The sequence below is a fragment of the Perognathus longimembris genome, chromosome 1, assembly GCF_023159225.1.
Source record: "Perognathus longimembris pacificus isolate PPM17 chromosome 1, ASM2315922v1, whole genome shotgun sequence".
NCBI lineage: Eukaryota > Metazoa > Chordata > Mammalia > Rodentia > Heteromyidae > Perognathus > Perognathus longimembris.
In genome coordinates, this window is record NC_063161.1 from 92016842 (window position 1) to 92043825 (window position 26984).

Genomic DNA, 26984 nt, shown 5'->3' on the forward strand with positions numbered 1-26984 from the left:
TTCTATATTTTTGTTGGGGAGGGGTAACTGGGGCTTGAACCCTGCCTCATGCTTGCAGTGCAAGCCCTCTACTATTTGAGTTTGAGCCACTCTGCCAGTCTTACTAGCTTTTATTCCAAGCAATCCAAAGACTGCCTTGCTTGAAACCCTTAGAGATAGACAAAAGACTACAGGAAAATAGGTAATGCTTTCTGGCAGGTGTGTTTCCATTATCTGATGAGACCAGAAATGCTGAGAAGCTAATCGAGAAGCACACAACAAAGTTATCATGCAGTTTGAAAGCAGATATAGTTAATTTAGGAAACAGCTTTAGCTAGAAGGCTCAGTTCTAAAGAAAAGCGAGAAAGCTCAGCAAGAAGCAAAATGAGAAGGTTTTTGAACACAAGAAGCTCTAACCAGGGAAATTTCAGAACTTTCATCTCTTTTAGTGGACTATTCTCACTAGAGTCAGCTATTTCAATTGTTTCTCATTGCTAGCTATTACACTGAGTGAATATATCATGACTCCAAAATAACTATTAGTAAAACACTAATCAAGGAGTTGATTGGTTAAAAACAAGAGTAAGTTTTGGGGGTTCCTGAAGTGAATGAGCCTCTTTCTGCTACCAGCTGTCAGATGCACAAAATATTATGCAGTACGCAATGAGAAATTAGGACAACAACAACAGCAGCTCTCCACAAGGAATCTGGGAGAATGTTAAAATTTTGCCTGTGATGGACAAAAAATGACAGTGGTTTATGAATGAATATCTAATGTGAAAGCCATCTTCCATCAAGGAAATAATTCCTGATTTTTCTTGGTCATCAATGTCCAGGTATGCCCAGGACTCTCCTGATTTTAAAATCACATGTCCTGAGTCTGAGGAATTTCTCATTACTGAACATACTAAGAGATTGGCTACGCTACATAAAACGATCATGGAAATGTGAGGCTATTACGAAGTGCACAGACCCCTCCAAGTTGTTCTTTATTCTCCCATACATTTATGATTTTGAGATAGGGTCTTACTCTATTATTGCCAGGCTGGCCTGGGAGATGATCCCTCTACTTGTGCTTTCTATGTTGGTGACCACTACAACAGCCATTGTGCTTCCGAAGTAGCTGAGATGGATTCACAATAACATGTGTTTGACCAGATTGGCCTTCAGTCACACTATCCCTTCAATCTTATTTTCCCAAGTAGCCTGGCTTACAGACTTGGGCTGCTGTCAGTCCTCTTACAGCTTTTAATATCAAAAACATAGTAACAGATGGTAGGTTTTTTTTTGCCAGTCCTGGGGCTTGGACTCAGGGCCTGAGCATTGTCCCTGGCTTCTTTTTGTTCAAGGCTAGCACTCCGCCACCTGAGCCACTGCACCACTTCTGGCTTTTTCTGTTTATGTGGTGCTGAGGAATTGAACTCCGGGCTTCATGCATTCAAGGCCAGCACTCTACTGCTAAGCCATATTCCCAGCCCTGAACCTATATTTGTATCTGTCAAAATATACCAACATGTAAATGATAGCTAACAGGTAAGCTTAATTTTGTGATTATTCAAAGGTATTGATTTCAATATACTTTACTAGTATAGGTTGGCATCCTTACTAGGAAAAATCCCAAATCCAAAAGTGTTTGAATGCTGACATCATGCTACATGTGGAAATTTTCATATTTTGTTTCATGTGACAGATTGTGCTCAAAATGATGAACTAAAATCCTGTAAAAAATTACCATTAAGTTATTTGGGACCCATAAAAGAATTGGACCCCATCTCATTGTGCATCTTCAAGAATCTGAAATCCAAAGCAATTCTGGCCCTAAGGATAAGGTATACACAGCATGTATAAACTAATAATTGACTCAGTTATTATATTGTGCTGGGTTGCATAGCACTTATTATGTATTTAACACATGCCTAAACTGAAGATGCAAGATAAACCAAAAATAATTTATTTCTCAGTCAATTAAAGGATGGGAGAACAATAACTTTATGACACAATAGAAGTAATTAAAGGCAACAAAGTGGCTAATTACATTAAGACTAAAAGAACTTCAAAAGAAGGAAGATACCATTAGCACGGTGAGATGGCTCCCACCTGTAATCTTATTTATTTGGGAGACTGAGATCTGAGGACTACGGTCCAAAGTCAGTTTGGGCAGGAAGGTATGTGAGACTCTTATCTCCAAGTAAGCACATACAGACTCATACACACACAAACACAGAGGTAAGACATCATTTAAAATAAAAACTAATGGACGTATAGGAGCCTATGGAGCCTTGCATACAGTAAGGACTCTGATGATGTTAGCTAAGTCAGATAGTTGTGACATATAAACTGAATGGGAAGTGCTATTTGGCTTGAGGTTTGATGTATGCAATCTTTAGTTAGATGCACATGCAGACACAGGGAACACATTCTAAGGGCCAGGACTGAGCCTCCTGCTTACATAGTCAATGAGGCCATCATACTGTGCTTTTCTTTTCCTGATAGGGTCTCATCCTTTTGCCCAGGCTGGCTGTTATAATATGATCTTCCTACCTCTGCCTCCTGAGTATCTGGGATTACATGCATAAACCACCATGATCAGAACACCATGTAGTTCTTTAGGCATTGTTGCAATGAAAACCATGGGAATGGGTGAGCTGGAGATCAGTGGTTAGCAGAGGATGGAGAAAGTAGGAAATATCCCAAGAAAGCAGGGGGTCCATCAGTATGAGGGAGAATGAACAACCATGACTGATGGAAGTCACCCATCCCCAAACATGTTGTGGGTGTTCTCTTCTAACTATGAATAGACTACCAAGATAAAGGTAGCTATCTGAGTTCCAGGCTGGAGGGAGGCTGCTTGATCTGTGGGTGGGCAGAAATCTGCACTAGAGATCAAAGAGCTGTCTGCAGCTGTGGTTGTCCTAGTACCTTTGGGCTCTTTGATCCATGGTGTGTAGAACCACCTGCTCTGAAATAGCTGCTCCCACCAGGGGTCTGAGCTGCCTGTTTTTGTTAATCAAAGTAGGCCAAGTGTGTGGGGCAGAAGAAAAGCATGCAGCGGGAAGAGCCTGGGGTTCTGTCCTAAGCACCATGTACCTGTACAAAAGAAAATAGATGATGCAAGTTTCTTAGAAGCAAAAGCTGGAAGTCAGCAAACCTGTGTTGAATAGACATTCCCATAATCATCCTTTCTCCTACTGCCTTCCCTCTTCCCCTTCTCTGACATCTCTGAATCATTTCCTCTTCCAGATTTGCAAAAGACAGGTGACCTTCTTAGAGGCACAATCAAAACAAGAGTCACCACACTTTCTTCTGCAAAATGCACACTCCCTTGGTGTAGGAAAATAGAGCAACTGGCACCTGCCCTCTGCTATGTGGTTTTGTTTTTATTTTCCCCTTGCTTTTCCTAAAATCCCAGGCTTGAGCAACAACTCCTGCCAGATCCAAACATGCCAGCCGTCACCAGAGCTACTGACAGCTTGCATGTGGAAAGTTTCCAGATACTTGGCTGTCTGTCTGCTGGGGTTGTACTTCAAAGCTCCCCATGGGAAAGGTTTGTTGAACAGCTGTTGGTAGTCAAACAGACTCATCATGACAAAGGCAAAGAAGTGATGGTTCAGAAAATACTGCTCTTAAACATATAGGATGTATCACATTATTCATGTATCCATACACAACTTATTACGGCTGCATGTAATATGTGTATTTGCTATTTGTGGTACAGAGTTAAAATCAGAAAGAGATCTACTTGCTTTCTCTCAAAGGCCTCTTTTCTGTAAGGAAAGGACAAAATGCTGAATTATTTTCTTCTTTTCTATGGCCAGTCTTCATTTACTTTCTCTCAATATAGTTATAATAAGAGAGTAATTTGCTTCTGGTAATTGAAAAATTTCATGAACACAGGTAGAAAAGCTACTTTGCCAGCTTGGAAAGACTGAGTTGTTTCGCTTTAGGGCATCTCCAGCTCATGTGCTTGCTTGTTTTGTGGAAACTAAGACTGTCTAGACAAAGATGAGAACAAGATTTTAAAAAATGTACTAGGAGGGTCTCTGATCAAGAGCTAATTATGGATTGGACTAACCATATGCCAGTCCCCTAGTCTGAATCTTTCTAGTGTAAAACATGAGCACTTGACACAATGAAATTTGGCAGCTAACATTCCTATTTGTAGGTTATTCACATACTGTTTTCAGACAATTTCTTCCTCAAATTTTCCCATCTTTTGGATTTTTCCATTAAATTCTCATAAAAGGAAAGAAAAATCTAGTTGATATTTAATTGAAATGAGTAAGTGTTCACTCGGTAGTTAAAGTGGTTTAGAAGGGTTCAGTTTCTCTATGGATCAATCCACTGTGCAACTGGTGCTTGCCTGAGACTCAGCTATTTATAGGTGATAATTGTAAAGCACAAATAAGAAATGATTCTCTTCCTGTAGCCGGGTATGCCATCATCCCATTAAGAGGAAAGCTACCTCATATCCTTCTGAGGTTAAAACCATGTTTGATTTCTCATGAACATTCCCGTCCATTTACATAAAACTCGAATAACTTTATGATGAAGAGTGCTTCTTAAGCCAGGGGCACCTGTAATCCTACCAACTCAGGAGGCTGGGATCTGAGAATCATGATTTGAATCCTGCTCGGGAAGAGAAATCTGTGCTCACCTCCAATTAACCACAAAAAGACTGCAAGTGAAGCATGCCTCAAGTGGTAGGGTAGTAGCCTTGAGTATAAAAAGCAAGCTTAGGGATAGTGTCCAGGCTCTGAGTTCAAACTCCAGGACTGTCTAACTGACTGACACACACACACACACACACACACACACACACACACACACACACACACACACACACACACACACACACACCACTGCTTCTTATAATTGTAAGGAATTTGGGTTAAAAAGAATGGTAGAATTACTGGACAGGAAGGAAGAGAAAGGTGGTAGGAGGGAGGGAGAGGGAGACAGAGAGACAGAGACATAGGGAGAGAGCAATAGGGAGAGAGAGAGAGAGAGAGAGAGAGAGAGAGAGAGAGAGAGAGAGAGAGAGTTTCTTCCCTCCAAAACTTTCAGAGCAACTTACCTTACAGAATGGCCATGGTTAAGGAAAAGAAGGAAGAGAAGAATTAGTCTATGGTCAGAAGAGAACCTTCAAGTCACAGAATGTAGGGAAAGACATGTGCCTGGGACGATCTAGAACATTATATTCTAGGGGAAGACTGAAGTCTTAGGTCTGGACAGCAGATGGGTGAAAGTCTCAAGTCTGCTTCAGAGGAGGAGGTAGAGTCCACCTTGGGGAGAAGTTGTAGAGGGAAACAGACAGGCTGTATGGGGAATTTTTAGTTATTAAAGGAAAGCTAGTATCAAAGCAGGAGAACAGATATGTTCTTAAAACAGAAGTGGAATAGGTAGTTTGAAAACAGCATCATAGTCCAACTGACAAACAAGAGAATGAGTGAGGCAGGTAGCAAGTGCTTTGTAACCAAAAAGAACAAGATACTCACAGAGAAATTCTCATAAACTCCTCATCAAACTGTAGAAAAGCCACGCTCAGGCCAGCCATTTTTATTTTCATTTCCCCTAAGGATGGCACTTCATTAGCACCATTTAAACACATAGGGGGAAGTTAATTCATTGCATAAGAAGGATGAGTTAAAAGTCAGTGGTTCTCAAAGTAGCAGTACACTGGAGCCAGCCAGGACTTGTTGAAGCTGTCTGCTCAGTCCTATTGTACTGTTTCTGAAGATGCAATAGTATTTCCATCAAGTTTTCAAGTAATACTAAGATTATTGGTCTCAGGAGGGCACTATGAAGATCACTCAGTAGGGGTGGCATCTCTCCTGGAGCATTCTGGTGAGTAAACAGGAACATCTCCAACACAAGGAATACACATTTGGAGGCCTGATCCTCAAATGTCCCTTCCTTCATGCCAGGAACACCAGAAATGAGAGTTGGCAGTATATTATATGATGGCAATGTTTTTTAAATGTACTATCCCAAACACTTCTGTTTGTCGTCCAGATACATCATATAATAGTTGCTTCTTCCATTTCAAGCACAGGTTGCCCCAGATGCTTCCTTACTGTATGTATATTACTTACTGTAGTCAATTCTACACATTGTCAGCACAGTAACAGACTTTGAATTCAGGTAAAAACTCCCACTTAGCATACAGACACAGATAGAAATAGATACCTTTTACCCATGAAAAGATAGAAATAGATACCCTGGAGTATCTATTTCTTAATCCTACTGCCTTGAAAATAGAAGCATTGCTTGTATCAAACATGCTATCTAAACTTAACACGCAGGGATGACATTCTAAATGGTAGGTAGAAACAGTATTTTGCACATGTATTTAATTTCACAGGTATTTATTATTTTGTTTATGTTTTTATCTTAGTGGTGCTTCACTAAAATAATGTTGTGTTTTTTTTTAACAATTTTTTGCAACAGAAAAGTCACAGTTTCAGGGCCAGTTGTGTAAGTTGGGTGTGGTGGCCCATGCTTTGTAATCCTCCTAGCACACCAGAGGCTTAAGCAGGAAGATTGAATTTATCTGAAAAATATCTGAGAGAGACAGAGAGAGAGAGAGAGAGAGAGAGAGAGAGAGAGAGAGAGAGAGAGAGAGAGAGAGAGAGAGAGAGAGAGAGAGAGAGAGAGGCTCATCTGAGTTCCTCAAGAGGTTGACATCTAAGGAGCACAGTTTGAAGCCAGTCTGGGCAGGAAAGTCTATGAGATTCATCTCTAATTAACCACCAATAAGCCAGAAGTAGAGCAGTGGTTCAAGTGGTAGAGAGCTAGCCTGAGCAAATAAAGCTTAGGGACAATGCCTAGGCTCTGAATTCAAGTCCCAGGATCAACACGCACACACACACACACACACACACACACGTCCCTACCCCCACTCAATGAACAAATGAGTTATTGTGCAAAATCAGAGAGAATGAAGCTCAAATCTTCAGAATCTCTCCTTTAAATATTAACCCACTGATTATCAATATCTGTAAATTACATAGTATTTCATTCAACTAAGGTACTCAAATAGTTATATCTTCAGAATCTATGCAAGTTAACAGTATGAAACCTTCTCTTTTTCCTTCAAAACTCACAAAAAATATATGTAGAAAAAGAAAGTGTAACATCTGGACTATCACACTTTCCCCTCTCTTGCTGAGAAATGACCTTGTTCTACCATTCCCATCAGTGAATTTCCCCTAGTTGTGGAGTTACTCAGATGGAAAATATATTTTATATCGATACTTGAGTCAGATTTTCATTAGAACTAACCAGGCACACTCGGATAGGAATAGGATGATGAGTGCCAAAAAACAACTTCCCATGTGTTACCGTCCTGTGGAGATCACTATGTCCTTCCACTGACTCAAGGATGATTGTAAATTTCGGGACACCAACCTTCTAGGTATCACACTGAAAATGAAGCCTGTTGAAACCATTACTGGGATGTGTGAGAGCAGTTTAATCGTTCTGAAATACTGTAGGCTAGCAAGATGTGAACATGTGTAAAAAGTCTGAATTGAGATTCAGAGGGGGTGGGAGAGTTTGGAGCTATTGATTTCACAGGAAATGTGTCCAGATGGATTGTTCAAAGTGATCGCCTCGAGTGTCACTCTACCCTGCTGGCTGTAGGGGCCTTAGGAATCCATGTACAGGACTAGCGCAGGATTACATTTCAGGATTTCTTTTTGAATCTTGAGATCTGGTTTACATTAAAGACATCTGTAGCAACAGATTTCTGTGGATTCTTAAAAGGTATGAGTGAAGCTATCTCCTATCATGTTTTGAAAAGATATTGTTTATCTTTGGCCATTGTGTTGATCCTGATCGAATTCCCACAGTGCTCAATGACCAGTTCCATCATGATGGCTCTGAGGGGGACACATAGATGATGCTTCCCTATGAGTTGGAAACACAGAATCCTCATTCAAAACTGATGCATAATTTGCTACCATCCTTAAGAGCTTTGCTCTTTGGTAGATAAGATCTGTAAGGAGCACCTAAGTAACAGCTTGACAATAGTCATAGAAAGCTTCAACCCACAGCTTTTCACCCCTGCTCTGGGCTCACATACTCTGAATGTGACTATTTATAAAGATTCTACCCCACAAATGGGGAGCTTCTTCTATTAGAACCCAAATGAAATAATCACACAATTGAAATCATGTAGCATCAATCATGTTCAGTTGTATAAAAAAGTTACAGTAGTTGAATGTATACAAGAATATGAGCAGGATAATACATTTAGTCTCAGTACTCACGCTCATTTGAAAATTTGAGGTAGTTTTTCTTCAATGATTGTTTAGAGAGCCAGTGATAAAGATAAAGATAAAATAGGCACCAAATCACGGATGCTAGTCAGGCTGGAAATAATGAGATATTTGGTTAAGAAAGGAATAGTGTCTGTGAATATCAACATAGGTGGAAATGGGGAAGGCTTTGGATCCCCTTTGACAATTACCTTTGACAATTTGGGGAGAATCACAACAAAATTCCATGATAGCCCAAGGTTGCCCAGATAGAACCTATGTGAGTTAGAGAAATGTATATTTGATTTTTAAAAATTCATGCATTTAACTCCAGCTACATAGCTCAGCTGACCTCAAATTCACAAACCTCCTGCCTCAGACTCCTGAATGCTGGGACCACAGAGATGTACCACTACATTCTGTGTCACTTCCTTTCTTGTTTTAATTTTAAGGTAGACATTATCATACTTGAGTGCATGTGGCTTGGTTAGTAGATCTCAGGTCAGATTTCAGATCCCATTTTACCCCTCAGACTAGTTAGTGTAAATTAACAATCTGTACAACCAGCTGTGTCCACCCTCTTAACTGCTCAAATACATTTCCCACAGTTTCAGTGGTAGGCAGCTGGATTCCAGTGAGAGCTTTAGGTTTCTAAGCGGCACAATATTGCATTAGCTCTGGATCAAAGCTGAATACATGCTGCCTGTGTTGGCTCTACAAACATTTCTGAGGGTAAAGCATGAACAGAAGCAAATTATTTCCAGACAAAACCATCTTATACACTCTATGTAGAAGGCATAGACATTGCAATCTTCCATGGAATGGAAACCACAATGCACCTTTCTAAGACTACTAACAATTCTGGCTTATTTTCATGACTGATAAAAATCACATCAATGTGAAAATGTGGCGTATACGACTCATCATAAACTCCAAATTTCTTGTCACTCTGTCTGCCTCACAATCTTACAGCAACTCAAAATGTGAACTAGTTATGTTACTTACTCCCCTCCCCCCATTTTTGGAGCTAAATTTTAAGGAATGTGAGTTTGAACTCTTACTTAAAGGAAGTGTTTTGGCAACTCTTACTCTGAGCAAGAATTACTTTCTTAAATCTTTCCAAACTCAAGTAGCAAACCCAGAGTCTACAACTGCTTATTAAAACATCAGAAGTTAAGTGGCTTTCTGAAACATGTGGTAACAAACAGAAATAAGACTTAGGTCAAAAGAAATCTGTGAAGCCTTCTCAAAGCACAAGTTTTGCACACATACACACACACACACACACACATACACACACACATATGTATATGAGGCAAGCACTCTTGCCACTAGGCCATATTCCCAGACTGCCCTGATATTTTTCGAGATGCATTTCAAGATGCTACTATTCCTGTCATTATACCCTTTGCTCAAGGCCTATTAAAAAGACACCTCAAAAAGTATTTTTTCTCTCTCTCCCTTCCCCCCTAAAAGTATCTAGCAAAGATGATTATATATCCCAACTCTATAACTCTCATCATACTTTAGAGGAATGCCAAGAGAAGATAACCAATTTTTTTGAATGTTACAGTCCTTAAGGTCATGAGCTCACAACTGCATACTAAGATAGTATAAAATGATCACTGGAGGATATTTTTACCCATTTTAACAAGTCATTTTGTTATATTCATGTCATTTTATAGGCCTTTCTATAGGACCAATGGATTCATACAATCAATTTAAGAAATATCAATTTAGGAAATTATTTCTGACATTAGACTAGCAACTAGAATTGGTGTGCGTGAAAGTCATTACTACTATCCAACTCACCTTTTCAAACCACTACAGTGCCTTTAAAATGAATTTCAAATTATATAGAAATTCTGGACTGTAGGATTCAAGTAGCTTCACTTTCAGTTGCCTTTAAATTGCTTTTCTTATCACACTGGGCCTGCCCCATTTCATGCACTTTGGGCCCTGTCTCTCAACCCTTTGTCTTCTAGTGTAGCTCTTACAATAGCTGTAACTCCCTGCCACAATTCTCAGACCTCCAGGAATCCGAAGTAACAGTCTGTATTGTTTGCGTGAAAACTCAGGACACTATTTAAAATAAGCTTTGGTTCCCAAATTTTTGATAACCTTTAACTTTTCAAACATCTTCTACTCTTTCATTAATTTTAATTTATGCTACTAATTTAAACTATGTATATAATATTAATAGAAGCCAGAATGATTAGCAAATGATGTCTTTTTTTTATAACAAGGTTGAATTCATTTATTGTTGACTGCAATATATCTGTATGAAAAACACAGATCCCAAACAAGAAGGTTAATCTTCTAGGTAGACTCAGTGAAAATAAATGACAATATGATGAGAAAAACAAGAACGACAATAAAAACAAGAATCCAAATTAGAGAAAAGTCTACAAAGACGAGAGACATTTGACTATAAATAAAGTAGTGAGTTTCATATTTCAAAGTGATGATAGGACTAGTACGATTTCTAAAGCACACATATACCATTTTCTTGGTCATAGCTCTTTGCACATGTTCCATCTTTATTATAGAGAAATTGAACAGACTAATAATTATACATGTTAGATGAGAACCATGCAAGTTGTAGAGATGTAAAGAGTTTTGTATAAGTGAATCCTGGGCATGAAAAATTATGCTAAATTCTTTTTATTGTCCTTTCCTCTGCTTACTTCACTCTAGCTATCATGGTCTCCTTGCTTTCTTTGAACAAGCTCTCCACATACTATTTGCCTCAATGGATATGATCTGTATCTTGTACCAAATCTGGATCTTTCCCTATCCCTGGGGCTTCTGTTAAAATGAGAGGTTTTATTTTTTTCCTAGTGAATATTTAAAAAATGTTATTTGTCTACAGGAAAATTCACACATGATGCATTGGAGCAGTATTACTTAAAATAATCTCAAACTGGAAATAAGACAACCAGGAAAATGTGAGGGAGTATAGAATGTGAGATATATTAATAAGCAGAATACTACCTAGCAATGACAAGGAATAAACTGACATACTCAATAGACTATCTAAAAATGTTAATAGGGATAAAGAAGTCAGATTCAAACATTTCTATTTATAGAAGACTGCAAAAAATTTTGTAGTGATGAGAAGTAGATCAGTGGTTGCTTCTGAGAATATAAGAAAGGGAACAGGAAAGGAAAATAAAGATCTTGTAAGCTAGTAGTTATGACTACTTCACGATATTCTGAAAAATGCACCTAACTGAGCATTTAAGTTGAAATTGTGCTTTTCATTGGCTTTCCAGTTGCAAAGTAGGTTAACAATGTATGGAAATGACCGGGTATATTGTTTATTTGTTTATAAACCTGACTGAATCTCAGGATGCTTAAAGGTAGAGCCCATTTATGCTCTGAACCACTTGATGAGATTTTGTTTTAAATAAATAATAAACTTAAAATAAGAAAGTGATTGTTGAATTCCAAAAAAGTCTCTGGAAGAGAATGTTTGTGAGTGTATACTGATACACTGTGTCTTGGCTTAAATCCTTTAAAATCTTATTTTGGAACTGGATTTAAAATCCAATCATCAGTGGTTCAAAGAAATCCACTTTCTTACTTTCTAGTCACAACATACTTTTAGGCAAAAACACATTGGCTCTGTCTGATAACCCTCTACAAATTGCTGGGCTTAAGGCTTAATGACTTTTACCTTTGCCTAAAATATCAGTTGTCTTCACAAAATACCAAGATTTGCTACTCTTAAAGAGAGCCAAATTCATGTGCTGAGAGAAGAATTGCAAGAAGTTTTGAGAACTTGGGAGATAGCTTTGGGAGGTAGATTAGTAAGGCTCTACCCCAAAGAACAAGCTGGCAGAGTGGCTCACCTTCAAGTCTGCCATCCGGACCACTCAACAGGTATAGATAAGAACACTGCACTCTACAGCACTTTTTTATATGTCTCTTGGCCATTCTCATTTCCTCATCAGAGAAGTCTCTTTTTAAGTCTTTATCCCACTTGTTGAGGGGGCTGTTGGTTCTTTACGGTTTTGTTTTGGAGGAATTTAATTTTTTTAGTTCTGCATATATTTTAGATATGGGGCCTTTGTCCGATGTATGGCTGGTAAAGATCTTCTCCCAATCTGTGGGCTTTCTGTTTATCTTGCAAGCTATGTCCTTTGCCCTGCAGAAGCTCTGCAGTTTGATGCAGTCCCATTTGTCCATCCTTTCATTGATTTGTAGCATTTCTGGGTCTTTGTTAACGAAGTTTTGTCCTGTGCCAAGGAGCCCAAGTGTTTCTCCTACTCCTTCTTTTAGTGTTTTCAGGGCTTTTTTTATTTCGAGGTCTTTGATCCATTTGGAATTGATTTTGGTGCAGGGTGATATATAAGGATCTAGTTTTAGTTTGTTGCATGTGTTGAACCAGTTTTGCCAGCACCATTTGTTAAAGAAGCTATCTTTCTTCCATCCTATTTTTTTAGGTCCTTTATCAAAGATTAAGTAGGCATAGTTCTGTGGGTTCATTTCTGGGTCTTCAATTCTGTTCCATTGGTCTTCAGGCCTGTTCCGGTGCCAACACCAAGCTGTTTTTATTACTATAGCTTTATAATACAGCTTGAAGTTGGGTATTGTAATTCCTCCAGAACTGTTCTTTCTGCTTAGGATTGTTTTTGCAATTTGTGGTCTTTTAGTGTTCCATATGAATTTCTGGATTGCTTCCTCTATTTCATTAAAAAATTGTGTTGGGATTTTAATGGGTATTTCATTGAATTTGTAGATAGCCTTTGGCAATATTGCCATTTTGACTATATTAATCCTCCCAATCCAGGAGCATGGGAGGTTTTTCCATTTCCTTAGTTCTGCCTTAATTTTGTTTTTCATGTTTTTAAAGTTCTCATCACAGAGATCTTTCACTTCTTTAGTAAAGGTTATTCCTAGGTATTTTATGTTTTTTGAGGCTATTGCAAAAGGGGTTGCTTTCCTGATTTCGGCCTCGGTCTTCGGTCATTAGCATAGAGAAAGGCCGTTGATTTTTGAGGGTTTATTTTATATCCTGCTACTTTGCCAAAGTTTTGGAGCAGCGCTAGTAGCTTGGGGGTAGCGTCTATGGGGTTCTTTAGATATAGGAGCATATCAACTGTGAAGAGAGAAAGTTTAACTTCATCTTTTCCTATTTGGATCCCCTTTATGTTTTCTTCTTGCCTAACTGCTCTGGCTAGGAATTCTAGTACTATGTTGAAGAGGAGGGGAGAGAGCGGGCATCCCTGTCTTGCTCCTGATTTTAAAGGGAATGGCTTTAGCTTTTCACTGTTTAGAATTATGCATGCTGTTGGTTTGTCATAGAGTGCCTTTATTATATTCAGGAGTGTTCCCTGTAATCCCAATTTTTCCAGGGCTTTTATCATAAATGGGTGCTGGATTTTATTGAATGCCTTTTCCGCATCTAGTGGTACAACCAGGTGATTATTTTACCTTGCTCCGGTTGATGTGGTGGATTACATTAATTGACTTGCGTATATTGAACCAACTTTGCATCCCTGGGATGAATCCAGTTTGATCATGGTGTATAATTTTTTTGATGACCTGTAGAAGTCAATTGGCAGAATTTTGCATCAATGTTCATCAGGGAAATTGGTCCATAGTTCTCTTTCCGTGATGAGTCCCAGCCTGGTTTTGTGATGAGGGCTATACTGGCTTCATAGAATGTGTTTGGTAGTGAACTTTCTCTTTCTACATCACTGGCCATAAAAGAAATGCAAATCAAAACAACATTGAGATTCCACCTTACCCCAGTAAGAATGTCTTTTTTTCAAGAAAACTAACAAGAATAAATGATGGAGGAGATGTGGCCAAAAGGGAACCCTACTTCATTGTTTGTGAGAATGTAAACTGGTTCAGCCACTCTGGAAAATGGTATGAAGATTCTTCAGAAGGCTAAACATAGAGCTCCCCTATGACCCAGCAGCTCCACTTTTGGGCATTTACACAAAAGACCACAAACAAGAACACACTAAAGCCACCAACACAACAATGTTCATTGCAGCACAATTTGTCATAGCTAAAATATGGAACCAACCCAGATGCCCCTCAGTAGACGAATGGATCAGGAAAATGTGGTACATATACACAATGGAATTTTATGCTTCTATCAGAAAGAATGACATTTCCCCGTTCATAGAAAAATGGAAGGACTTGGAAAAATTATACTGAGTGAAGTGAGCCAGACCCAAAGAAACATGGACTCTATGGTCTCCCTCATAGGGAATAATTAGCACAGGTTTAGGCTAGTCACAGCAGAGGATCACAAGAGCCTCATAGCTATGCCCTTATGAGTGCATAAGATGATGCTAAGTGAAATGAACTCCATGTTATGGAAATGAGTGTTATATCACTGTTTCAATTATTTTCAACATGCCATGTGAAACCGTAGCTTTTTTTTGTTGATGATCCTCTTGTATCCCTGCCTGTGGTTGTCCCTGTGCTACTACTGTATCTCAGAGTACCCTGGATACTGTATATACTGTTTTTTGTTTATTTGTTTTGTTTTTGTTGCCAATCCTGGGGCGTGGACTCAGGGCCTGAGCACTGTCCCTGGCTTCTTTTTGCTCAAGGCTAGCACTCTACCACTTGAGCCACAGTGCCACTTCCGGCTTTTTTCTGCATATGTGCTGCTGAGGAATCGAACCCAGGGCTTCATGTATACTAGGTGAGCACTTTACCACTAGGCCATATTCCCAGCCCTGTTTTTTTTTAAATATATATATATATATATATTTATTATCATACTGAATTACAGAGAGGTTACAGTTTCATACATTAGGCATTGGATACATTTCTTGTACTGTTTGTTACCTCGTCCCTCATTCCCCCCCCACTCCCCCTCCTGTTGTTGTTTTTTTAAAAGCACAGGACCAGCTGGGGAAAGCAGCACTTGTGGGCAATGCTGTTAAATATCCCATACTTAATGGCCATGAGTTGAACATTGTTATGCGATTGGTGAATGAATACTTTGTAGATGATGCAATAGTTAAGCAGAGTTTCTGATCAAGGGATATATGTTTTATCTAGATATTTAGATATATCATTCCTTAGATTAAAAAAAAGGTAAAATCCTTAAGATATATCTGATTCCTATCTCTTTTTTGGTAGATGAGCTAGAAGATGAGTGTGTGTGTGTGTATGTGTGTGTGTGTGTGTGTGTACCTTTATTGCTCAACAAACACAAAGAGTGCAAAGGTTTAAGTCAGTATGCTGAATATGAATTGACAGAGCACAATTGTAGAAATCATAACATCTTGAGAAAACATCTAGATGGCATTTCTAGTAAATTTTACCAAGAAGAATCCAATGTATTTATCTCCCTATCTCTATCCAAGTAATCATTGCCTTATTGGGAAATACATTGGGACTGAAATCAAGCATCTGATTTTAATCCCATCTCTGACACTGACCAGAAGAATACTATTTCCTTTCAACCATTCTTCAAAAACAATACATATGAATTAACATCTAAACTATGATGCATCAAACATTAGGTAACTTTCATCACAGCAGCCAACAGCGACTTCACATGCTAGGTGGCAGAGCTAGGATATTATTTAAACAGTGAAATAATACAATAAAACAAAACCTTATCCTTTCAGATGACAGCATGTTAGAAACCACTATGTATTTTCGAAACAAAAGCAAAGAACTGATTGAAAGCCATTCTTTTGGATTTGACACATGGCATGCTTAATGGTTTTGAAACTTGACATTCTTTTTAATAAATGCTAGAAACTGAAAGCACGATAGGTAGGGATTTAAAAATATATTGGAACATTTAAAAATTATTAGCCCTGCCAGTGGAAATAAAAGGATGGCAAATGAAAGTCATAAGTGTTATTAAAAATTAAGGCCTTGGAGGCAAAGAAGTCATGTTAGACTATCCATTGTTTTGTATGTTAGGTAACAGTTAGAAATTAAAAAAAATCTACTAGTTTAGTTGTGGTCAAAGAAAGAGTAGTGCTGGAGGAAGTGTCAGCAACATGCTGTAGAAAAAAAAAAGAGACTTACATAGCCTGGGAGAACTGTGAAATGGAAGATGTAGTAAATTCGCTCACTTAGTTGTCTTTAAAAAAAAAATTCAATGACTTTTTTTCATTCTTTCGCCTAGTAAAGATGACAGAAGGTCCTAATTTATTATCTGATGTCTATTCCTGTTCCTAGATCTAAGAGAGTTTAACTGTATACAGTCATATAAAAGCCAAATACAAATACTGTGATAAAAAGCTGGAACAGCAACAAGCACATATCCCATAATAATCATAGCTGCACACTCAAACCCGAGCTCAGAGGGCAGGGAGAGGATTCAGCTGCATAGCCTGAGAATCAAGGATCGGGGCTGGGGCAGGGAGGGCAGTTGATGCTTTCCTTAGATTAAAGCTGTGGAAGGGAGGAGGCAAAAAAACTAACTTCTCCCAGAGATAATAGAAGCCACAGGCTAGAAAGAAATCGCAAATTAATATCTTTAGTGTGGCTCTTTGGGTCCACATATGTGTATGCCCAAATAAAGCAGGTCACCAATGTATGTAGTCAAAATACATACATCTCAGACAGCAAAGCTATTCCCTGACCCAGATGCCTTCTGCTGCTGACATCAGGCTGAGTATTAGAAAAGGAAGACCATCAGCACTTTTGTCTCCTATGACCTGGAGCATTGTGGGGGTTTGGGTTGAACAATAAAAACAGCAGTGTATAAATTTCTTTTCTGCATGCAAATTACACCACGGAAGCTTTTTTTTAAATTTTGCATTTGGCCAAGGTGGTGTTTATTTGTGCTTTTTAGAATTTGTATATCTTCTTTCCTACATAATCTGGCATGCATTTAAATTATGGTCATTTACATCAGTGTGTTCATTCATGGTTTACACTAAGCACCTAAGGTGTGCTTGAGCTGTGCTAAGATGAACAATGGGTCACAAGTGACCACCTTCAAGGAGCTTGTCATATGACAGAAAAGTTCATTTGGTTGAGCTCATACCATGTGCCAGCTAACGTTTTGCTTACATGATCTCTCGCTTTCTCTTCCTTCCTTCCCTCTTTCCTTCCCTTCCTTCCTTCCTTCCTTCCTTCCTTCCTTCCTTCCTTCCTTCCTTCCTTCCTTCCTTCCTTCCTTCCTTCCTTCCTTCCTTCCTTCCTCTCTCTCTCTCCCTCCCTTTCTTTCTCTCTCTCTCTCTTTCTTTTTTTTTGTGCCAGTGAACCACATAAGATTTGATCTGGCAATGCCATGGTGCTTGAGCATGGCTTCCCACATTCAGGGTGCACTTCAACATATTATGGGCTCAGGAAATACTTACAAACTGATAAATAATGAGACAGCAATGCATTAAATTCCCTGAAGAAAATTACCCAGATGGCAAAAGCACTCACGTCTATAGCTGTCTGGTACAGTTGAAGGCGCACAAGGAGAATGAAAAAGACAAGACAAAGCCAAATCAAACTGAAAACACTTCTCAGAAAGAGGAAAGGGAAGGGATCAAGAGAAAAAAAGAAATAATCTTGATAAAATCCCAGACAGTTTAGTGCCAAATACATCTCTGGCATTGCAAATATTGGTCAGTAGCAAAATATTGGAATTTGGACTTTAATAATTCTACATTGGCCAAATTTAACATCTGCTTATTGGTTCTAAAACAAATAATTTTTACTACTCTCTTTCACAATTTCAAGTAGATTCTTTCTTAGGTGCATACTTATTCCTTTTATTATTATTAAAACTTAAAGGAGCTGTTTCTGGAGAAGGTGTGAAGCCAAAAAGTATCACCTGACATTTAGCTATAATACTGTATTCACAAGGTGAATAAGCTAAATTAAATGAACAAGGTAAATCCATGAATGTGTATTTCTTGGCTAATGTTTAAATCTGATAAAAAAACCTACTCTATAGTAGAAGGTATTTTAATTATACCACAAGAGATTGTTGCTGTTATTATTATACACACAGCAGCAGAGTAGAATAATCTTAATTTTTCATTAATTATTGTCAAAAATTCAGCATAAAAACATTGATTTTAGCTTTCTTCTTTAAGTCCTTCCTCACTCTGAGCTAATCTCTTTATGGGGGTCATCTACAGGGAAGAAAGGGAATGGAGTAGAAATATCATCTTGCGTGCAGTTCAAAGAAACGCAGAGATGAGGTGGCAGGGACTCATGCTTCAGAATTGCAGCCACTCCATGGCTGAAGAATAACCTGTCCATTGGAAGGAATCTCTTCATATTCCAGACCTATAGCACACTTGGGTGGAGTGAGGATCAAGTCTGGTTTCCAGAGAGTTTCACATCTGTCTACTTCATATCTCATCTAACTCTGCTGCCTGTCTAGGTTGTATATGACATGGGGGTATGCCTAAAGAAATGTACAAAAGTACTGTAAAATAATTTGCCTGCTATTCACTCAAGGTGTTGGCTTTCCTAAAGACTATTAAGTCTATTGATAGCCAACCCATAAACAGAATAGATTGCTACTCAAGTGGTTCCTATTTTCCTAATGAGAAAGAAATTGTGACACACATAATGTCCCCATCATGAAGAGCTATCTGTTGAGCAATTTGTGAAATTGCTATCATTAAAAAAAAAAAGCCATCACTCTTTGAGCCCATCGTTCAACTAAAGGGCACAAAAGCAAGCCTAGAGAAAACAGGTGTTTTCACATTCATTTTATGCATGCAGTTCACTCAGTATAAAGGCTGAGCTGGTGAGACACAGTGAGTACTGTGTCTGCCATAGGCTTCCACTGACAGTCAACTTCCATTTTTCTTCTATGGGGGAAGTGTGCCCTTGGATTCCTACTACGTTAGGCCTACAAAAGCCATCTAACCTATGGGACAAGTTCTTCCTGAGTTCTTGTTGCATGAACCATCTCCAAAACATGAAGTCTTTTTGTTCTTTCTTTTTTTTATTTCACAAAAAGCCCAGTTATTTTTCTAGTGCTGATGACCTGTATTTTGTTTTCCCTAAGCTCATGTGTTCTCCTGCAAGCTTCAGCAGCAATCAGTTTTATTTGTGGGACACTTGGGAAGGGATGGTAATGTTTAGAGTAGGGAAGAAAAGAGCTCTTATTTTTTTAAAAAAATGTTCATCTTCTTATGATTATATTTGGTTGAAATATAGGGCTTGCCATCAACAAAATTACAAAACAATTCCACTGGGAGGGCAGACTGTTCAGAGCAACTCATCTGTGAAAAAGAGAACTTTAATTGTTACTCTTGGCAGCCATCTAAGAGAAAAGTGAAATATTATACTAAATATTGCCACGTGCAATAGTAAAATACGATTTCCTCCATGCCAGAAGCAGTGCACAGCCCCCTTCAGATTTAGGCTTGAGTCTGGTGATTTTGTCTAAATCCTCTTGATTCCCCTCTCTCCAAAACCAACAGAGGTTTTCAAAAGAGCTGCGTGTTTTATTAGAACCATTTGCTCTTTTTAAGTTGCCAAAAAGGAATAAGTAAAACTAAGACTTTTATTTGGGTTAAAGTTGATTCATCAGCTTCAGGGAGGTCAATGTACTTAGTCTATGAACCCGGAGTTCAATCCAGCCTCGAATAAGCCAAGGTTACATGGTCAGCCTGCACAGCTCCCAAAGCCTTGTGGATTTATATCGTAGGAGTTTTGCTGGAATTGTAAGCTAACTGAAACAAAATATACATGTGGGACATAGTCTGGATTTTTTTTTTTAGGAACTGATATTTTAAATAATTTTGATGTAGCCCATACAATTGCAATGTGGAGATTGAATTTAGGATTATTTCAATAGGTATTAAAAGTTTTTAGATTACAAAACTGATTACACATGGATGTACTATATGGTAGAGAAAAGGTTTGCAATGAAATATATAAAAGGTGTATAAGAATACTGTAATGCAGAGGGATTCTGTTCTTTGTGTAAAGAATCAAGGGAAGTCTTGAGCGAAAAATTAAATCCAAGAGTGATTATGTGGTGAGGGTAGTCTGAGATATTTAAGTTCTGGTAAGCAAGAGTCTATGACAAGCTATTTGCAAATAACCTAAAAGTATGTATTCTTTTTTTTTTTTTTTTTTGGCCAGTCCTGGGGCTTGGACTCAGGGCCTGAGCACTGTCCCTGGCTTCTTTTTGCTAAAGGCTAGCACTCTGCTACTTGAGCCACAGCGCCACTTCTGGCCATTTTCTGTATATGTGATGCTGGGGAATTGAACCAGGGCCTCATGTATACGAGGCAAGCACTCTTGCCACTAGGCCATATCCCCAGCCCTAAAAGTATGTATTCTTGCAAATAACTTTTAAGTGTTTTCTTGGGCTGGGGGTGTGGCTCTAGTAGTAGAGTATCTGCTTAGCAAACACAGAATTGAGTTCAAACCCCAGTACCATTGAATATATATGCATGTATATACATATAAACATATATGCACATATATGCACATATGTGTATATGTATACATATTCACACACAAAGAAGCACATACACATAGTGGCATGGTATTTACATATACTGCATGTAACTTCTAAAGGCTATATCAAGATAAAATGTGGGATATCATATATATTTAAATGTTTTTAAGTCACTAAAATGTTTGCACTGGGTCCCTAAAATTAAATGAAAATTTCAGGATGATTTAGCTTGTTACTGATGTTCTGACTATCAGAATCTCAATTTATGAGTACATAATCTTGAGTATATAACCATGGGACAGTTTTATTTTACCCATAAGGATCTAAAATCATCTGTAAATATAAGTATATAGATATAATCAAAATTGGTCTTTGTTATCACTTAGTAGATTAAAATTTAGGTCATATATAGCTTGATTAAAATATACTAATCTTTGGAAGCTGTTATATAAATAACAGCTTTATATAATTACTTTCTTTTTATTACAACATATATCATCTATGGCAGTAAACATAATGGCTACTGTTAACACCACTGGAGACATATAGGATTTGTATCAGCCCTGGGACAAATATTCAGCATGTGTTCTATGTTGTGTATATCTTCATAAAGGCTCACATTACAAAGCTTCACAAGAACTTTTGGTTTGCACACAGTAACACTTTTGGAAAGTATGTCTGTTTCTCTGTGTAACTTTAGAAACAAAATTTACAGAATGCATACCATGAGAGTGCTACACTCAGTTGAATCATATACATCTATACCTACATATAGATACATATCAGTTATTAAGTAGAATTAATCACTATAGAAGGCAAGGAATTAAAAAATACATGATTATAAATACCACTCAGATAAGCAATAAAAGCAAACAATGAACTAATTAGGGGTCCCCATAAGCTGACTATACTTAGAGGTTGATTCATCTTTTTTCTTTTAAAAAAGTGATCTTATTTTGTGGGAAGCCAAAGAAATATGCCTTGATACATGTTGTTTCAATTTCGAAAAAGTATCAATCTGCCTTTAGTTTTACAGAGAGCTCATGTGTGAGCACAAACTTTCAAGTTGCATTTGAGAGGTTTTGTTTCCTGTTCTCCATTTGAAATGGGAGAAAAATTAAAAAAAAAATCTTTTGCCTGTGACAGAATAGGAAAGAAGTTCTCACCCTTAAAACCAGCAGCATTGGTTTTCCAGTCATTAGCGTTCAAATGTCCTGCACGGGAAGTCCTGACAATAACATGCTGCACGTCTCTCCAGGTCAGAAACGGACTGGGGAAAGACAAGGTAAGAATCATTGTACCAAAAAAAAGAAAAAAGATGAGGGAAGCAGAGAGTCACAAGCAAATCAAAAAGCAAAATCAAAATGGCAAAGTATTGAAAACAAAGGGTCAGAAATTTGGGTTTGGGATATAACCAAATGCCAAATGCTCTTGTTCTCAACATGGACAAGTGACATTCGTCTTTGGGAGACAGAAAACATAAACCTTTAAATTGAAGAAAGCATATATTGGAAGTAGTTGGAATTTTCTTTTCTTTCTTTTAAGGGTGAGGATTTCTAGTATCCTCAACAAAATGACTTCTCACTGTGGCACTGTTGTTCTTTGTGGAAACATTTGCATCATCCTTAGAAACTAACAGTAAGCTACAGTCAGAATGGAAGGTCTCCTGTTCAATCACATAACTAGGTGATGAACATGCAGTTTATCAACCCACATAGCAATGTTTATTTAGCCTTCTGCATAAGTATAGGTAGGATATGGAAAAATTTCAAATGAAACCAAGCCTCCATCTTGAGTGCTCTTTAAGATACACATCTCAAAGTTGTTCTAAGGCACAGAGGTTATCCTTGGCTGGTTGTACATAGTTGTGAGACTTAATTCCTATATCCCTAGTTCTAGTGATTTGTTAGACTTGAAGAGCACAAAGTAACAGCTGACCAGAATACACCTTATGAATTCCAATACACATAAACACAGGTTCTTTCTTAATGAATAGATGTAACTAGAAGATATTTGCATCATCACATGAATGTAAAGCTCCTCAAGACAATCTTTTATTTAATAAGAATTATAATAATAATTATCACAGAGCCTAGTCATTTTTTTTTTTGTTGTTGTTTCTCATTGACCACCTTCAACTCAGGGCCTGGGGGCTGCCCTTTATCTTTTTGGCTCAAGGCTGGCACTCTACCACTTGAGCCAAAGTCCATTTACCATTTTGTTGGTGGTCATTGGAGATAAGACTAATGGACTTTCCTATCAGAGCTGGCTTTGAGCCACAATCTTCAGATCCCAGCCTCCTGAATAGGTAGGATTATAGATGTGGCCTACTGGTGTCTAACTTACCCCCCACTTCATTTTAGAATTATTTGTAGAATGGATCACAACATTTCAGAAAGAGTAAAGAGGACAAAATTACTATTTTATCTTTTCTTTTTATGGTGGTAATGAGTATTAGACCGAGAGCCTTGTGGTTGTTAGGCACAAGCTCTACCACCTGAGCCACACGTCAATCCTTTCACCTTTGTTTATGTTTTAGATGAAATTGAGTACTCTCCAACCGCAATCCTACCTTCACCTTTTTAGTAGCTGGGATTACAGGTTCATGTCACTACATACAGAAAGAAATCACTTTAATTACAGCTAATCTGGAATGGTGAAGTATAGGCAGTGCTTCATTTCACACTGCATTTTTCTTCTCATGAAGGTGAGGTTCCAGCACAAACACAGGTTGGCCTCCTAGAGAAGAGAGCCCTGTGGCCAAGTCAGATCATTCTTCTTTTAATTTCCTCATGTAAAATGTGAATATTCATATCCTTTTCACTGTACTGATTGAATCACTTAAAGGGATACTGGTTACTTAACCTTCATGCCTGGTGCACAATGAGTTACTAAGAAGTTGTAGATAGTACAGTGCTTTGCTAAAGTAAGAGCTACTACTCTCATTTGGTGGTTTGGATATGAAGAACAGAGGGAAAAGAAAAGAACTCTTCATTTCTAACAGTTTGTTGTTTGTTCTCATGCCAAAAATGAACGAAAAGTTAGAATTACCATTTTCAAAATTTTGCAAAGAGATTAAGATTATGTTCCAGATTAATTTTTAAAATTTCATTAGTAAAAGAACTTAACATTAGGGCTGGGAATATAGCTTAGTAGTACAGTGCTTGCCTTGTATGCATGAAGCCCTGGGTTTGATTCCTCAGCACCACATAAACAGAAAAAGCCGGAAATGGTGCTATGGCTCAAGTGGTAGAGTGCTAGCCTTCAGCAAAAAGAAGCTAAGGACAGTGCTCAGGCCTGGAGCCCATGCCCCAGGACTAGAATAAAAAGAAAAGAACTTAACATTCAAGAAACTTTAAAAATATGAGACTCAAAGCAGAATTTTCATTTTGCTTGAATTTAACATTTATTAAGATTTAATTTTAGAAGCTGAGTTCTCAAGGAAAGGACAAAGGTAGGTGATAGTTACCAAAAGGAAGGAAAGTCTTATTTCTCAAACAAATGGCATGATTTGGCCCTGTAGTGACTAACCTGGAATTCACATGATGGTTTGGTACACCTATGTAAAGGGAAATGAGTCAACATAACTTTGAATGGTGGTTTCAACATAAGGTGCTGCATTTGACTGAGATGTGATGTCTATATCTGTTTTCTTCCCCATTACACTACTTGGGTTAAGGGCACCCCCCAAAAAAATCACACAAAAAAGAACTGAGTTTGGAAAGAAATTCTTGCTACATGTTTATGATATGGCAGAATCTTTCCACATGAAAACACATATTCTTAGTTTTGCAATGAGTGAATAGCAGGATAGCAAAAAGTGTATATAGAAAAAAAAGTGTGTATAGATTTAACAAATATGTCTAAATCAACCCAGTAATTAAAAAATAACCAAGCTATAACTTCTGTATTTTAAGCCATGCCCTTATAGCAGAAAAAAGTTTTTCATGCTATCTATTGCTTGGACAAGATCCCTTCAGAAATAGCCATCAATCATTGGATTCTGAATATTGAAACACACCATTTTCCCTAGAAAACCTTAGTGATGCCAAAGTATCATAGTACTAGAATAGGGACCATTATCCCGTACATTTAGTGAGCTAGATTCTGACATACTCAGCCACTCAGGAAGAGGAAAAGAGTTACTTGCTCTCATGCTAAGTTGCAAAAGCTAGTTATTGGAGAACATGCAGTGAAGAAGGAAGAATCTGCATCAGAATGAGGTGCTTGGCTATATGACAATGAACACAACTTGAGAAATGCTTTAATTAATGTATCCTGAATGTCATAAAAATAAATAGGGAAAAAAACTTGTGAACCTAGTAGATTTGGAATATGTATCATTTTTAAATTGTAGAAAGAAAACAAATTAGCTCAGGAAACAAGTTATATGAAAATTTGGGGAGAAATTCTGGTTTAAATTCTGTTGGCTTCTCCTCTTCCTCCAAAAACCTGGTAGACTCTTGTTTATGCAGCAAGTAGTTTAGTTTACATTTTGGTTCTTTCTTTCATTTATCCTCTCAGGAATGATGTAGATGTGAAGACTGAGCCAAACTATCAAAGTTGGTAATAGAAATTTTTGGCAATGGTCTACAGAGGAGCAGAGAGAGAAAGCTAACTGAGTGTCCTTTGTGTGGTATAGTCTAGCCACCATTTAGTAAATCCATGACAGCAACACAGAAAGGACCCTTCTGACCTGCTCCTCACACAGCATAAAGGCCTCACACCCACACTTCCCTGGCCTCAGAAAACCTCATTTTTAAGAACAGGAAGATTGAGCACTGAGCTTTGGAAAAGCAACAACAAGAAAGGCACAGACACTCACAGATGTAGTAAAAGGAGTATAAGCAGACTCACCCCTGAGCTTGCTGACCATCTCCCAATAATAACCACATGGTTCCCCCGCCCCCCCCACCTCTGCAATTATTAGCCATTCACTTTCAATAATATGCAAAAAAAAGTGTCATGTTTCTAAAGGCCTTCAAGATCTGAGTAGCTGTTGATGACCTTTCAAGGCAGTTAAATGAACATTACTTTCTGGAGAGTTCTGTAGATGCAACCTTTTCTCATTATGGAGTTTATCATTTTTTATTGACCTTGTCATAACAAGCAACCCTTAGTGAGCCCTGGCCAGGGCCCAGAACTGTATGCTTTACATGTAATACTACTGGTTGATCTTAAAATGATATAATATTGGATACCATCTCACTCATACTAATTTCCAAGAAACAAAAATCAAAGCATTGAGTTACACATAGCCAGGAACAAACACAGGTAACAAGTGAGAGAGATGGAAGAGAAACCAACTGGGCTTAGCTGCAGAACCCAGGCTACCGCGGACTACCTAGGGTTCTTCCCAGATGGACCCACAAAAGTGTTACAGAGACACATAAACACTGACTTCTCAGGCTGTTATTATACACTGGGGAATCAAGAAGCTAGGCATGACATGCACAGTCTCATGGTTGCATAATCTTTGTATACACACTCTTTCTCAACTCACTCTTCATGTTTACCATACTATTCAAATGATTTTTTTAAGTATTAATTTGTTTTGCAGTTTTTAAAAGGCCTAATGTCTGCATACTCTATGCAAAGAGAAAAATACCATGCCAGGAAAATTACATCTTTATAATATGCTTTATATGTGTCTTCTTATCATAGCAAGATTCCACCACCACCATCATCATCATCATCATCATCATCATCATCATCATCATCATCATCATCACTACTACTACTATTGTTGTACTAGTATAAGGGCTAGGGGCTTGAATTCAGGGACTTGGCACTGTCCCTTAAAATTTGTTGTTGTTGTTATTTTTTGGCTCCAGTATGGCATTCTACCCCATGACTTCCAGCTCTATTTCCAGCTTTTTTGGTAGTTAACTGGAGATAAGAGTCTCATAGACTTTCCTGCCTGGGCTGTCTTTGAACTGGGATCCTCAGACCTTAGCCTCTTGAGTAGCTAGGCGTGAGCCACCTGGTAAGATTACATTATTTTATACTATTTTTGTTGTGACTTGGTTGCCTTCTTTGCCATGGCTACAGTTTGATGTAACTTCTAGCCTGATGAGGTTAATTGTGCTTAATGAGTCAGTTGGGCCTACCCCCAAACACTTGTAGTTGTCAGTTCCAAGAACAGAACAACAACACTACCACTGCCTTGGGGTTTACATTCTCTTCAAAGTTTTTCGTGGGCCCACATAAGATTGAGATACAGTAGAATGCATCCCAAGAGGGCTTCTCAGTAAGCTTCTAAGTGAAATTTCTAGCACTTACATTAAAAAAGAGAGAAGGAAAAAAGCCTTTGCCAAGGGTTCTTCCAGGTAATTCTCTAAGAGTGTGTTAGACGTGGCCTGCACTTGATGGTA

General features: G+C 38.1%; 1 protein-coding gene and 1 long non-coding RNA gene across 7 annotated transcripts in view; one reads left to right on the forward strand and one right to left on the reverse strand.

The window, feature by feature from the left end:
• The window catches only part of Pcsk5 (proprotein convertase subtilisin/kexin type 5), a 411976-nt gene that overhangs the window by 169239 nt on the left and 215753 nt on the right, over window positions 1-26984 (reverse strand). For all 6 annotated transcript variants that reach the window (XM_048332196.1, XM_048332181.1, XM_048332173.1 and 3 more), the window contains one exon: window positions 21777-21880. In XM_048332196.1, coding sequence (XP_048188153.1) covers window positions 21777-21880 — 104 coding nt within the window. The remainder of the gene's footprint in view (window positions 1-21776; window positions 21881-26984) is intronic.
• LOC125340575 lies at window positions 12-25883 on the forward strand. Its single transcript, XR_007208781.1, has 4 exons — window positions 12-1258; window positions 6193-6202; window positions 17237-17241; window positions 25873-25883. It is a non-coding gene; the product is annotated as an uncharacterized LOC125340575 (long non-coding RNA).